A 15199-nucleotide genomic window follows, 5' to 3' on the forward strand; every position below is an offset into this window, starting at 1 on the left:
GTATCTGAACATGTACACAGCCATGGGAATTTTAAGTGACTATATTTCAGTGTTCATATATTTAGTAGCTAATCTGGCTACTTCCTGTTTATCAGACCTTAGAAAAGAATTGTGACAATATATCCAATCTTTTCAAAAACCAAAGACTAACGTCACTAGGAGCAGCAGTTAGTTGTCATAGATAATCTAGATAGAAAGATAATCTGCAACTTTTATAAAAGGGACTACCAATAGTTTTTGAAAGGGTATAATCGGTTTGTGCCGAAATTACTTTCTTTAGTCCAGAAACTCATTTGTGCTAAATGGTAATCTCCACCCACATTTAGGACTGGCAGTTATTTGTAGTTTTTATCAACAGCTTGCACTTTTTCTAAATTATATTTGCTTCTTTTAAGACTGACCAAAACTGTTTTTTTACCATTGTGGTTTGATTAAGATAGTGTATATCAAACAGCTGTTGGAAATATTTTGGGACAACCCTCTTATTTACAATATCATTTGATCAACACCTAGTGGTCTTTGGTGGTATCTCGCATAACATTAATATTATAAGGTCTTTTTTAAAAGGCAACTTGAAATTATTGGTCCCATATTTATGTGCTATAGCAAATGTATGGGCTGCTGATCTGCATATATGATAGCAATATATTCTTATGTTTTCAATGACCCCTTATTTCTTCACTCCACTTTATAAGATAGAAATAAATGTTATTCCATATTTTATTGTTTTTTTCAAAGGTATCATAATTTAGACATAAAGACAAAACTAAGCACAGTGAAAAAAGTCTACTCTGTCCTGTAAAGTTTGAGATGTCTTTGTCACTTGTATGGAAACACTAAATCTTGATAACCTACAACAGAAATATTATCACTTTTATTTCAATTCAATTGTTGCAGTTATCATGCATGTAATAGAGAAAATGATAAATTAGACCAGATCTCCACATTAATAATATCAAAACTAGAGGCTTCAATGAGCCTGTGTCACTCACATGATACTTTTATTTACAATTGATGCATGATAAAGAAATTGTCCATACCAACCGTCAGTGTTTACCATACAATACAGTACTTCTATACACTGTCTGTATACAGTATTTGTCGGATTTTGTCCATACCTATCGTCGATGTTTGACATAAAATACAATACTCCTATATGCCGTATATCAACAGCATTTGTCTATACCTACCGTCGGTGGTTAACATACAATACAGTCCTCCTTTATACCGTCTATCAACAGTATTTGTCTATACCTACCGTCAGTGGTTAACATACGATATAGTACTCCTTTGCACCGTCCATCAACAGTATTTGTCTATACCTACCGTCGGTGGTAAACATGCAATAAAGTGCTCCTATAATATACCGTCTATCAACAGTATTTGTCTATACCTACCGTCGGTGGTTAACATACAATATAGTGCTCCTTTATACCGTCTATCAACAGTATTTGTCTATACCTACTGTCGGTAGTTAACATACAATATAGTGATCCCATATACCGTTTATCAACAGTATTTGTCTATACCTACCGTCGCTGGTTAACATACAATATAGTGCTCTTTGATACCGTCTATCAACAGTATTTGTCTATACCTACGGTCGGTAGTTAACATACAATATAGTGCTTCTATATACCGTCTATCAACAGTATTTGTCTATACCTACCGTCGGTGGTTACCATACAATATAGTGCTCCTATATACCGTCTATCAACAGTATTTGTCTATACCTACCGTCGGTGGTTAACATACAATATAGTGCTCCCATAAACCGTCTATCAACAGTATTTGTCTATACCTACCGTCGGTAGTTAACATACAATATAGTGCTCCTATATACCGTCTATCAACAGTATTTGTCTATACCTACCGTCGGTGGTTAACATACAATATAGTGCTCCCATAAACCGTCTATCAACAGTATTTGTCTATACCTACCGTCGGTGGTTAACATACAATATAGTGCTCCTATATACCGTCTATCAACAGAATTTGTCCATACCTACCGTCGGTGGTTAACATACAATATAGTGCTCCCATAAACCGTCTATCAACAGTATTTGTCTATACCTACTGTCGTTAGTTAACATACAATATAGTGCTCCTATATACCGTCTATCAACAGTATTTGTCTATACCTACCGTCGCTGGTTAACATACAATATAGTGCTCCCATAAACCGTCTATCAACAGTATTTGTCTATACCTACCGTCGGTAGTTAACATACAATATAGTGCTCCTATATACCGTCTATCAACAGTATTTGTCTATACCTACCGTCGGTGGTTAACATACAATATAGTGCTCCTATATACCGTCTATCAACAGAATTTATCCATACCTACCGTCGGTGGTTAACATACAATATAGTGCTCCCATAAACCGTCTATCAACAGTATTTGTCTATGATACCTACTGTCGGTAGTTAACATACAATATAGTGCTCCTATATATCATCTATCAACAGTATATGTCTATACCTACCGTCGGTGGTTAACATACAATATAATGCTCCTATATACCGTCTATCAACAGTATTTGTCTATACCTACCGTCGGTGGTTAACATACAATATAGTGCTCCCATAAACCGTCTATCAACAGTATTTGTCTATACCTACCGTCGGTAGTTAACATACAATATAGTGCTCCTATATACCGTCTATCAACAGTATTTGTCTATACCTACCGTCGGTGGTTAACATACAATATAGTGCTCCCATAAACCGTCTATCAACAGTATTTGTCTATACCTACCGTCGGTGGTTAACATACAATATATTGCTCCTATATACCGTCTATCAACAGAATTTGTTCATACCTACCGTCGGTGGTTAACATACAATATAGTGCTCCCATAAACCGTCTATCAACAGTATTTGTCTATACCTACTGTCGGTAGTTAACATACAATATAGTGCTCCTATATACCATCTATCAACAGTATATGTCTATACCTACCGTCGGTGGTAAACATACAATATAATGCTCCTATATACCGTCTATCAACAGTATCTGTCTATACCTACCGTCGCTGGTTAACATACAATATAGTGCTCTTTGATACCGTCTATCAACAGTATCTGTCTATACCTACTGTCGGTAGTTGCTCCTATATACCGTCTATCACCAGTATTTGTCTATACCTACCGTCGGTGGTTAACATACAATATAGTGCTCCTATATGCCTTCTCTCAACAGTATTTGTCTATACCTACCGTCGGTAGTTAACATACAATATAGTGCTCATATATACCGTGTATCAACAGTATGTGTTTATACCTACTGTCGGTGGTTAACATACAATATAGTGCTCCCATAAACCGTCTATCAACAGTATTTGTTTATACCTACTGTCGGTAGTTAACATACAATATAGTGCTTCTATATACCGTCTATCAACAGTATTTGTCTATACCTACCGTCGGTGGTTAACATACAATATAGTGCTCCTATATACCGTCTTTCAACAGTATTTGTCTATACCTACCGTCGGTGGTTAACATACAATATAGTGCTCCCATAAACCGTCTATCAACAGTATTTGTCTATAACTACCGTCGGTAGTTAACATACAATATAGTGCTCCTATATACCGTCTATCAACAGTATTTGTCTATACCTACCGTCGGTGGTTAACATACAATATAGTGCTCCTATATATCGTCTATCAACAGTATTTGTCTATACCTACCGTCGGTGGTTAACATACAATATAGTGCTCCCATAAACCGTCTATCAACAGTATTTGTCTATACCTACCGTCGGTAGTTAACATACAATATAGTGCTCCTATATACCGTCTATCAACAGTATTTGTCTATACCTACCGTCGGTGGTTAACATACAATATAGTGCTCCCATAAACCGTCTATCAACAGTATTTGTCTATACCTACCGTCGGTGGTTAACATACAATATAGTGCTCCTATATACCGTCTATCAACAGAATTTGTTCATACCTACCGTCGGTGGTTAACATACAATATAGTGCTCCCATAAACCGTCTATCAACAGTATTTGTCTATACCTACTGTCGGTAGTTAACATACAATATAGTGCTCCTATATACCATCTATCAACAGTATATGTCTATACCTACCGTCGGTGGTTAACATACAATATAATGCTCCTATATACCGTCTATCAACAGTATCTGTCTATACCTACCGTCGCTGGTTAACATACAATATAGTGCTCTTTGATACCGTCTATCAACAGTATCTGTCTATACCTACTGTCGGTAGTTGCTCCTATATACCGTCTATCACCAGTATTTGTCTATACCTACCGTCGGTGGTTAACATACAATATAGTGCTCCTATATGCCTTCTCTCAACAGTATTTGTCTATACCTACCGTCGGTAGTTAACATTCAATATAGTGCTCATATATACCGTGTATCAACAGTATGTGTTTATACCTACTGTCGGTGGTTAACATACAATATAGTGCTCCCATAAACCGTCTATCAACAGTATTTGTTTATACCTACTGTCGGTAGTTAACATACAATATAGTGCTTCTATATACCGTCTATCAACAGTATTTGTCTATACCTACCGTCGGTGGTTAACATAAAATATAGTGCTCCTATATACCGTCTTTCAACAGTATTTGTCTATACCTACCGTCGGTGGTTAACATACAATATAGTGCTCCCATAAACCGTCTATCAACAGTATTTGTCTATACCTACCGTCGGTAGTTAACATACAATATAGTGCTCCTATATACCGTCTATCAACAGTATTTGTCTATACCTACCGTCGGTGGTTAACATACAATATAGTGCTCCTATATATCGTCTATCAACAGTATTTCTCTATACCTACCGTCGGTGGTTAACATACAATATAGTGCTCCCATAAACCGTCTATCAACAGTATTTGTCTATACCTACCGTCGGTAGTTAACATACAATATAGTGCTCCTATATACCGTCTATCAACAGTATTTGTCTATACCTACCGTCGGTGGTTAACATACAATATAGTGCTCCCATAAACCGTCTATCAACAGTATTTGTCTATACCTACCGTCGGTGGTTAACATACAATATAGTGCTCCTATATACCGTCTATCAACAGAATTTGTTCATACCTACCGTCGGTGGTTAACATACAATATAGTGCTCCCATAAACCGTCTATCAACAGTATTTGTCTATACCTACTGTCGGTAGTTAACATACAATATAGTGCTCCTATATACCATCTATCAACAGTATATGTCTATACCTACCGTCGGTGGTTAACATACAATATAATGCTCCTATATACCGTCTATCAACAGTATCTGTCTATACCTACCGTCGCTGGTTAACATACAATATAGTGCTCTTTGATACCGTCTATCAACAGTATCTGTCTATACCTACTGTCGGTAGTTGCTCCTATATACCGTCTATCACCAGTATTTGTCTATACCTACCGTCGGTGGTTAACATACAATATAGTGCTCCTATATGCCTTCTCTCAACAGTATTTGTCTATACCTACCGTCGGTAGTAAACATACAATATAGTGCTCATATATACCGTGTATCAACAGTATGTGTTTATACCTACTGTCGGTGGTTAACATACAATATAGTGCTCCCATAAACCGTCTATCAACAGTATTTGTTTATACCTACTGTCGGTAGTTAACATACAATATAGTGCTTCTATATACCGTCTATCAACAGTATTTGTCTATACCTACCGTCGGTGGTTAACATACAATAAAGTGCTCCTATATACCGTCTTTCAACAGTATTTGTCTATACCTACCGTCGGTGGTTAACATACAATATAGTGCTCCCATAAACCGTCTATCAACAGTATTTGTCTATACCTACCGTCGGTAGTTAACATACAATATAGTGCTCCTATATACCGTCTATCAACAGTATTTGTCTATACCTACCGTCGGTGGTTAACATACAATATAGTGCTCCTATATATCGTCTATCAACAGTATTTGTCTATACCTGCCGTCGGTGGTTAACATACAATATAGTGCTCCCATAAACCGTCTATCAACAGTATTTGTCTATACCTACCGTCGGTAGTTAACATACAATATAGTGCTCCTATATACCGTCTATCAACAGTATTTGTCTATACCTACCGTCGGTGGTTAACATACAATATAGTGCTCCCATAAACCGTCTATCAACAGTATTTGTCTATACCTACCGTCGGTGGTTAACATACAATATAGTGCTCCTATATACCGTCTATCAACAGAATTTGTTCATACCTACCGTCGGTGGTTAACATACAATATAGTGCTCCCATAAACCGTCTATCAACAGTATTTGTCTATACCTACTGTCGGTAGTTAACATACAATATAGTGCTCCTATATACCATCTATCAACAGTATATGTCTATACCTACCGTCGGTGGTTAACATACAATATAATGCTCCTATATACCGTCTATCAACAGTATTTGTCTATACCTACCGTTGCTGGTTAACATACAATATAGTGCTTTTTGATACCGTCTATCAACAGTATCTGTCTATACCTACTGTCGGTAGTTGCTCCTATATACCGTCTATCACCAGTATTTGTCTATACCTACCGTCGGTGGTTAACATACAATATAGTGCTCCCATAAACCGTCTATCAACAGTATTTGTCTATACCTACCGTCGGTAGTTAACATACAATATAGTGCTCCTATATACCGTCTATCAACAGTATTTGTCTATACCTACCGTCGGTGGTTAACATACAATATAGTGCTCCTATATACCGTCTATCAACAGAATTTGTCCATACCTACCGTCAGTGGTTAACATACAATATAGTGCTCCCATAAACCGTCTATCAACAGTATTTGTCTATACCTACTGTCGGTAGTTAACATACAATATAGTGCTCCTATATACCATCTATCAACAGTATATGTCTATACCTACCGTCGGTGGTTAACATACAATATAATGCTCCTATATACCGTCTATCAACAGTATTTGTCTATACTTACTGTCGGTAGTTAACATACAATATAGTGCTTCTATATACCGTCTATCAACAGTATTTGTCTATACCTACCGTCGGTGGTTAACATACAATATAGTGCTCCTACAATGTATATACCGTCTATCAACAGTATTTGTCTATACCTACCGTCGGTGGTTAACATACAACATAGTGCTCCCATATACCGTCTATCAACAGTATTTGTCTATACCTACTGTCGGTAGTTGAAATACAATATAGTGCTCCTATATACCGTCTATCAACAGTATTTGTCTATACCTACCGTCAGTGGTTAACATAAAATATAGTGCTCCTATATACCGTCTATCAACAGTATGTGTCTATACCTACTGTCGGTAGTTAACATATAATATAGTGCTCCTATATGCTGTCTATCAACAGTATTTGTCTATACCTACCGTCGGTAGTTAACATACAATATAGAGCTCCTATATACCATCTATCAACAGTATTTGTCTATACCTACCGTCGGTGGTTAACATACAATATAGTGCTCCTATATACCGTCTATCAACAGTATTTGTCTATACCTACTGTCGGTAGTTAACATACAATATAGTGCTCCTATATACCGTCTATCAACAGTATTTGTTTATACCTACTGGCGGAGGTTAACATAGAATATAGTGCTCCTATATACCAAGAGGGATAACGGATCTGCATCTAGAATTGATCATGCTGTCCTTTTTTTTGATTTTTAAAATTCTTGTTATCCCTCAATTTTTACATTCATCCCAAATAATACAACAGTAGTCAATTAGGGGCAGAACACCCATTGTATTATGTTTTCTTGCAGTTATATAAAAAAAAATGTATTTAAGAAAGATGGTATATTCTGGATGATATATTAGCACAACCTTGGTCAATTTGATTTCTCCAGTTACTTAGTGGGCTGTCAATTTTGAAACTAACATTTTTTCACATGAAGAATTTTGTAATACTTTAATTTATTATCAAGTTTGGTTGAAAAGTCTGAATAGTTTCTGCTTTGTTCCAGTAATCAAACATTTTGTTTCATTTGCATCTATGAACATGTTATTCATTTTACACCACTCTTCAACCCTGTATAAATCTTCTTGAACATCATCATTTATATTTTCTAGATGTTTCCCCCTGATTTATGAATAGTGGTGTCATCAGCATATACAACGATATAGGTCTGTTTCACAATTTTTAATGCATAAGGGAAGGTCATTTATAAATAGCACAAACATTAGAGGACAAGGTATAGAACATTGGGGAACACCAAATTTTACATGTTGTTGTTCAGAGTTAACATTACAAATGTATACCTTTTGTTATTCAGGTACGACTTAAAAAAACTATCAGTAGTCTCACTAAATCCATACATGTCGAGCTTTAAACAAAGAAAGTCATATTCTACCAAATCAAAAGCTTTTTTTTTAAATCTTAATAAAATTGCTAGGTTTAAATTACCATCTTTCATTTCTTGCAACCATGTGTCAATGATATTAAATAAATGTCAAGCTCAATCCAGTATATATTCCAAGTTATGGACAAATGATAATGCTATTAAAAATACCAAATCATAACCAGTGCTTTTCTCTTTTTCTATTTACAGTATATGACTAGGTAATAATGATTACTTTTTTCAACTATTTTCATACTTTTTTGTTTCCTCTGCTTTTGAATCAAGGGCATAATTGTTTATGGCAAACTAAGCATCTGCATAATCAAACTATTCCTAACTATACTCTACCTCAAATTCTGGAAACTGCAAAATTTTTGTCATAGCAGTCTTATGGTAGCTGAACTATTTCTATTTTTTGTAAATCTGGATTAATAAGTCTTTTGTCACATTCTGGGGCTATAGAAAAAAAACATTACAGAATTATCAAAATTATGTGTGTATATAAATGTTTGTGTACAGTCATTCAACTAAAAAAGGACAAAATTTTTTTTTTGTGTATAAATAAATAATTGTGATTTTAATGTCTTAATATTATAAAAAAAACTTCAAAAGATTAAATTTAAATTATAATCTAAACATGAAAGAGCACATATAAATCAACCTTTTACTCAGATTTATATCTAAAACCAGTTATAACTAGCTATAATATCTTTGACTTCACAAATATCATCATCTAATTTTACAAATCAGTATGTATTTCGTGGCACTTCCTGCACACTAAGTATAAAGTAAAATCACAAAAATACTGAACTTAGAGGAAGATCAATTGGGAAAGTCCATAATCACATGGCAAAATCAAACAAAACGCATCAAAAACGAATGGACAAGAACTGTCATATTCCTGACTTGGTACAGGCATTTTCAAATGTAGAAAATGGTGGATTAAACCTGGTTCTATAGCGCTAACTCTCTCACTTTAATGACAGTCTCATCAATTTCCGATATTTTTACATTGATGCGTTAAATAAATGTTATGTTATAATATGTTATGCCTTAGGTTTAATTTTGATGCAATCACATTTCAGAAGGTACATGTCTTGAACTGTTTTAATGAATAAATTACAGTTTTAAACTCAGTTTAGGCTGACCTGAGGTCAATAGTCTTAAACAATGTCATCAAACTATCAGTTTCACTGTAATATATTGATATTGTGACATTTATGGGAAAGAGCATATGAGTTAGTCATATTGGTCAATACAATGGAAAGTTTATAGCTGAGACTGCTATAACACTATGTGTTATACTAGTAGTCTCAGTTAATAACTATGTTAATGTCAATTATATACATGACATAATAATTAAATCATTTGAAAAACTATTCCAAAGATTTCTCTCAAATCATGTTTACATTTTTTTAGAGAAGAGTCTGTCTGAAATATATTCAGGGGTAGTCCAAATAATTATGACTTCTTAAAAAGCTATATTATGGGGAAAAGGGGGGGGGGGGTCTATTATGTTTTTTTCATACAGGAGGAAGACGTCAAAGCAAAAAAAAAAAACCAACAAAACAAAATAAAATAATAGCCTGTCAAGACGTCCTTATATCATAATAATTTGGTCTAATTTTGGGATAATACATTTAACTTCCTTTGATGTCGGGGAGGGGATAAGTTTTGACGATTAATTATTCTTGAAACTAACAATAATTATTTCTTATTGTTACTTTGTTAAGCGAGCGAGATGTGTGGTTCTCGAGTTATTTAAAAAAAAAAGGGGGGGGGGGGGGTTGTTACTATATCAAATTTACCCAGTTTGGAGACAATAAATATTTAAAATCTAACCATAAACTCCAATGTTCCTGCTTTTTTTAGCAGAACAAACACGATGGCATTCTCGTCTCTGTTGTAATCAATAGTTAACTCATTTCTTCTTCCAGGTTATTTCTTAATCAATTATGATTATCAGCTGTCTATCTATTTACCATGTTTATGTTAAACTGGTCCGTAATTCCATCGTAGTGTATCGGTAACTGAACACAACAAGGATCCAGTTTATTAAACGTATATAATATACAAGGTTCCTGAGTCAGTAACCGTAACTATCACCGTGCTTTGTGCGCATGCGCAAGAAACACCAACAACAAGGATAAAACAGGGTATACAGTTCCGTAATTTCGTATATTTTTCTTATCTTCATACTAAAGAGCTCCAAAAGTAGGCGTGCTTAGGTGCACTGGGCGGGTCTAAAAACCGACTCTCGGTGGTTAACGTCTCTCGATGGTTAACTTTAAGTGCCTACCGTGAATTACAGGATACTGGCTGGGGTTACCCATGTCAGTGGGCGACAAATCCTCCATTAATCCTGGCACAGTTGTGCAACAGAACAATAGAAGAACTGCATACAAAACGATAAATAAGTAACACCTAAGCAGCTAAATATACATATTTTTACATCGAGATGACCGTGAGGTCATTTGAATGTATTGCTATGGCCTAAATTTCCTTTATGCAAATTAGTTTTGTGTTTCCTTCTTCTTCTTTGTATAAGCTTCCTATAGACAGGAACACCTCTAATGATATTAGAGTATATATGAGGGTAATTTTGTGGATAATTAAGGTCTTTCCTTTTCTATAAGGAAAGACCTTACTGTATTTCTTCTGATTATTATTATTATTATTATTATTATTATTATTATTATTATTAGGTCTTTCCTTTTCTATAAGGAAAGACCTTACTGTATTTCTTCTGATTATTATTATTATTATTATTATTATTATTATTATTATTATTATTATTCTTTTTGTTCCGCCAAACTTTGACAAATTTAGCCGCGTTAACCGTAAGACGTGTCGCTTTCATATTCACACTTTGTATCGGTGTCATGAATACCTATCCGGAACTCACCCTGTGAGTCGAAATATTTTGTCGGTTCGGAGTAATCCCTCCGAAACCCAAAAACCTTGTTATCGTTCCAACACCGTAACCGTAATAGGTAGAAAAAAAACAAAGGGTGAAATCTGTTAAGGACCAGACCCCGGTTCTCGTTACATTTGGATCGAAAAGATTCAACGACTCTTTGGTAGGGTTATGCCCCTATGAAAATTAACCGGTGTCGGTTGACCACCAAAACTCAGAAACCGTAAGTCGTAGACACCTAGGATCTTCACCAATCATCATCAATTTATGTATCTTTGAAAAATACCTCAAGGTCAAATTTGTATGTTGACCTTGACCTTTGACCTAACACCTTGTTATGGGATAATCTCAGAAACCATTATACTTACAGAAGTTTTAAATAGTGGAAAATGTTTGGGTCATTACGGCACAACTTTGTTACATTTTGACCGAAGAGATTTGACCTTTTTTTAAGGGGCATAACACCTGTTTTAGGTTTCTGGAAAGACAAAATCATCTTTTACTATATAACCAAAGGTCCTAGACCCATGGGGTCTTAGGCAATGACATTGGGGACTAATGACCTTGACAAAGGTCAAAAGGTCAAAGGTCAAGGTCATGTCCCATATAGCGAATTTGGTGTTTTTAACCTTATTTAAAGGTTTTTCAGTGTGTTTTAAAGCTTTTCAATACATTCTACGTCTGTTTGAACATGTATTTTACATTACAAAAGGAAAGACCTCTCAATTGTTCAAGAACAATTGACAGTTTAATTTTTTTTGTTTTTGTTTCTTTACAACTATGTACAGCACATTATGTGTATGTTTGTTATTATACGTACTTTTTGGTTTTGTTGTGTCTTTTAAAGTTATATATACAGATATTGCTTTTTAACTGGTTTATTATCATATGCTTATCTTATTTACATGTGTCAATGATGTGTTATTCCTATTCATGCAAGTGACAATAAAATTACCTATATAATAGATGCTTACATGGGTGTAATTTACATAGGGAGTTTATGATGTTAAAAGAAAAAAGAAAACTTGTTAAAATATCAACATAGTAGCCAATGCTACTATGTTTCCAACCGATCTATAAAAATTATACATGCGCGGACATTTTATAGTGCAAAATAAAATTACTTATCGCTTGTTTTAAATTCATTTTTTCAATGGATAATCCTAAAAAAAAATATTTTAAAACACAAATTAGTAATATGAAAATGTTTTGTCGTTGATATATATATAAAAGTAAAAGATCATTGATAATACCTATGCACACGTACCGAAAAAATTGTGTTAAAGCTTGCGGAAGAATATCTCAAGAACGTTTTGCGACACTCCCGGCAAGGACCGGAACTCTGTAATTGTTTTTGCAGGAAAATATGAATGGCTTCTCATATCCAATCTTTTTTAACAGAAGTGTGTCCACCATGCACTTGCACTGCACTATTATTAGAATAGTTGAATATAATAATAATCAAATGGATGAACATTATATATACATACAACTGTTATATTATTAATAATATAATATATAACAACAAACCAGTGTATACTCTGGGACTATTATTCTATTATTATAATAGAGCCAGGTATACTGATTTGTATCACTACAGTATAATAGTTATTACGGTGCGGTTGAATTTCCTGTCATTTGTTAATCATCCGCGCACGAACTTGTCTCAGAAAAAAATATATCTATGTTCATTAACCTCAGTTTTAGGTATAGAGATGTGATCTTTTTCTGTGATATGTACTTTTGACCATCCACAAGAACTTGCGATCACCCGATGGTCAGTACCTCTGTACTTTGATTGTTCATTTTCTTAAATATAAAAACTGTTCTTTGAATTCTTATATCTAGATGTTCTACCCTGTGGACGACCCCCTACTGCAGCAGAAAGGAAGAATCCATTGCTTACAAATGCAGCCCAAGCGCTTGTAGAATATCGTTATTTACCCAAAACTGTTAAAACTGCGATAGATATTGTATTGCAAGAAAAGGGTAAATATTGTTTTCACCACGGTGTGACCGTATATATCGTACAATTAAATGACCTGGGTTTTTTTAATAAGATGTACTTAATGCAGTCTGTTTAGTTATGATGGAGTTCAAAATATGTGTGACCCCGAAACCTAAATTAAGTTCTAATACTTTTAGCAAACTTTTTTCTGATATTTTTTTGTTTCACAGCTTCGTCTGACGAACCAAATCATAAGAGAGCTATTGTGAGCCTAGTTGTTGTCATAAGAATAACTTCGGTTCGTATTGTATTCTTAAAATTATCTCAATCTCACCTATTTTTTTCTTCAGGATGGCGAGAATTGACATCTTCAAACTTACTGAGAACCATTTTAAATCTTTCTAATAATGGACAGTTAAACGATGATACTATGCAACCCTTTCTTCAAGACAAAATACATATCAACAAAAAGCGGAGTCTTGAGCAAATATTAGGTATATTCATATGCATGCCAGTTATACACCTACTTTTCTTTCTAACCTGATCCGTTCATACTTTTTGTCATATCATACAGGCTATATATATATATACCCGTGAAAACTAGATTATCCTGATAATATTCAAATTTCACATTCGTCAACTGATTAGGTACGTGTTGTACAATCTGATTAAAACTATTACAACTCGCGTGCTTATACATATATAAGGATGACGAAGTCAGAGATTAATTAGAATTAAATTGAATGTCGTAATTGCTACTTGAAATGAAGTAAGTGAAATATTTCAACCAAGTTCAATTGCCTACTACGGTTTATCATTGAATCAATTGCACTGACTACTTTTAGACACAGTTTATTTTCATTTGAAAAAGCTGTACCCTCTCTGTGGTTTTAAGTTATCATTCAACTGTTATGGGTAATGTGTGTTGTTTTAAAAAGTAACAATTAGATCGGTTCTAGTTGAAAATGCAGCATTTTATAGAAAATAACTGGTTTTCAGAACTTTTTTATCATTGTGTCTTAGGTTCTCAACTATCTACCACAAAAAATGACTTGTGATGTGAAAATAATCCGTCACTTTTCTACTTTGTTGACAATTTAGGCCTTAAAAATCTTCTTCTTGGTGCAGTGGAAATATATTATGGAGATTTGTCTTATATATTTTTTTTTCAGACATAAAACAAAAGATGATCCATGAAAACAGAGAGATGAAAGAAAGAATGCTGTGTAAAATATGTTGTGAAAACATTGTTTGTATTGCCTTTTTACCTTGTGGTCACCTGATAAGCTGTTCCCTGTGTGCACCATCTCTTGGTAACTGCCCGGTCTGTAGGACGGAAGTCAAGGGTTCTTTTAGAGCCAGCTTTGCAGTTTAAATATTTCATATACATCTCATTAATACCGAATCATCTGATACAATTCATTCAATCTCATTAGGATAAAACGTTTAAAAGATATACGTACATGATTTATTACTTAAATTAACTGTTATTTGTTAACTAAATATATTGTGAAAACACGTCCGACTAATAGAATAATGGATTTTATAGTTATCTGTTCATAATTATGTTTTGAAATATTAAATATGTCATAGATATGACAACACTTTTATGAAAATGAAGAAATGGAATGAAATTTATTCGAAATCAATATTTATTTCATTCTTTTTTTTTTCCATTACAAAGGATAAACAGATTCAGAAATCATGTTCAATTTGCCAAAACATAGTCTAAAAGATTCTGCAATCTTTGGTGTTTAATTTGACATAAAAGAGGGACGAAATATACCAGAGGGACAACCAAACACATAGATTGAAAATAAACTGACAAAGCCATGGCCAAAAATGTAAAGACACACAGAATAATAAAAGTACAGAAGACACAACATAGAAAACTAAAGACTAAGCAACACGAACCCCACAAAAACTCAGGGTGATGTCAGGTGTTCCGGAAGGGTAGGCAT

General features: G+C 34.3%; 1 protein-coding gene and 1 long non-coding RNA gene across 3 annotated transcripts in view; one reads left to right on the forward strand and one right to left on the reverse strand.

Moving 5' to 3' along the window:
• Nucleotides 1-14887, forward strand: part of LOC139493441 (baculoviral IAP repeat-containing protein 7-like) — a 55254-nt gene extending 40367 nt beyond the window's left edge. Inside the window, exons 5-7 of one of the 2 annotated variants that reach the window (XM_071281841.1) lie at nt 13139-13279; nt 13589-13732; nt 14411-14887. In XM_071281841.1, the coding sequence (XP_071137942.1) occupies nt 13139-13279; nt 13589-13732; nt 14411-14613 (488 nt within the window). In that variant the 3' untranslated portion in view covers nt 14614-14887. The remainder of the gene's footprint in view (nt 1-13138; nt 13280-13588; nt 13733-14410) is intronic. The other variant, XM_071281843.1, reaches the window with a different exon arrangement.
• Nucleotides 813-10409, reverse strand: LOC139493439 (uncharacterized). The gene is made up of 3 exons (XR_011657004.1): nt 10216-10409; nt 8722-8829; nt 813-851 (listed from the first exon to the last, which is right to left on the reverse strand). It is a non-coding gene; the product is annotated as an uncharacterized lncRNA (long non-coding RNA).
• Nucleotides 14888-15199: the final 312 nt, after the last annotated feature.

The sequence above is a fragment of the Mytilus edulis genome, chromosome 10 (genome assembly GCF_963676685.1).
Source record: "Mytilus edulis chromosome 10, xbMytEdul2.2, whole genome shotgun sequence".
Taxonomy (NCBI): Eukaryota; Metazoa; Mollusca; class Bivalvia; order Mytilida; family Mytilidae; genus Mytilus; species Mytilus edulis.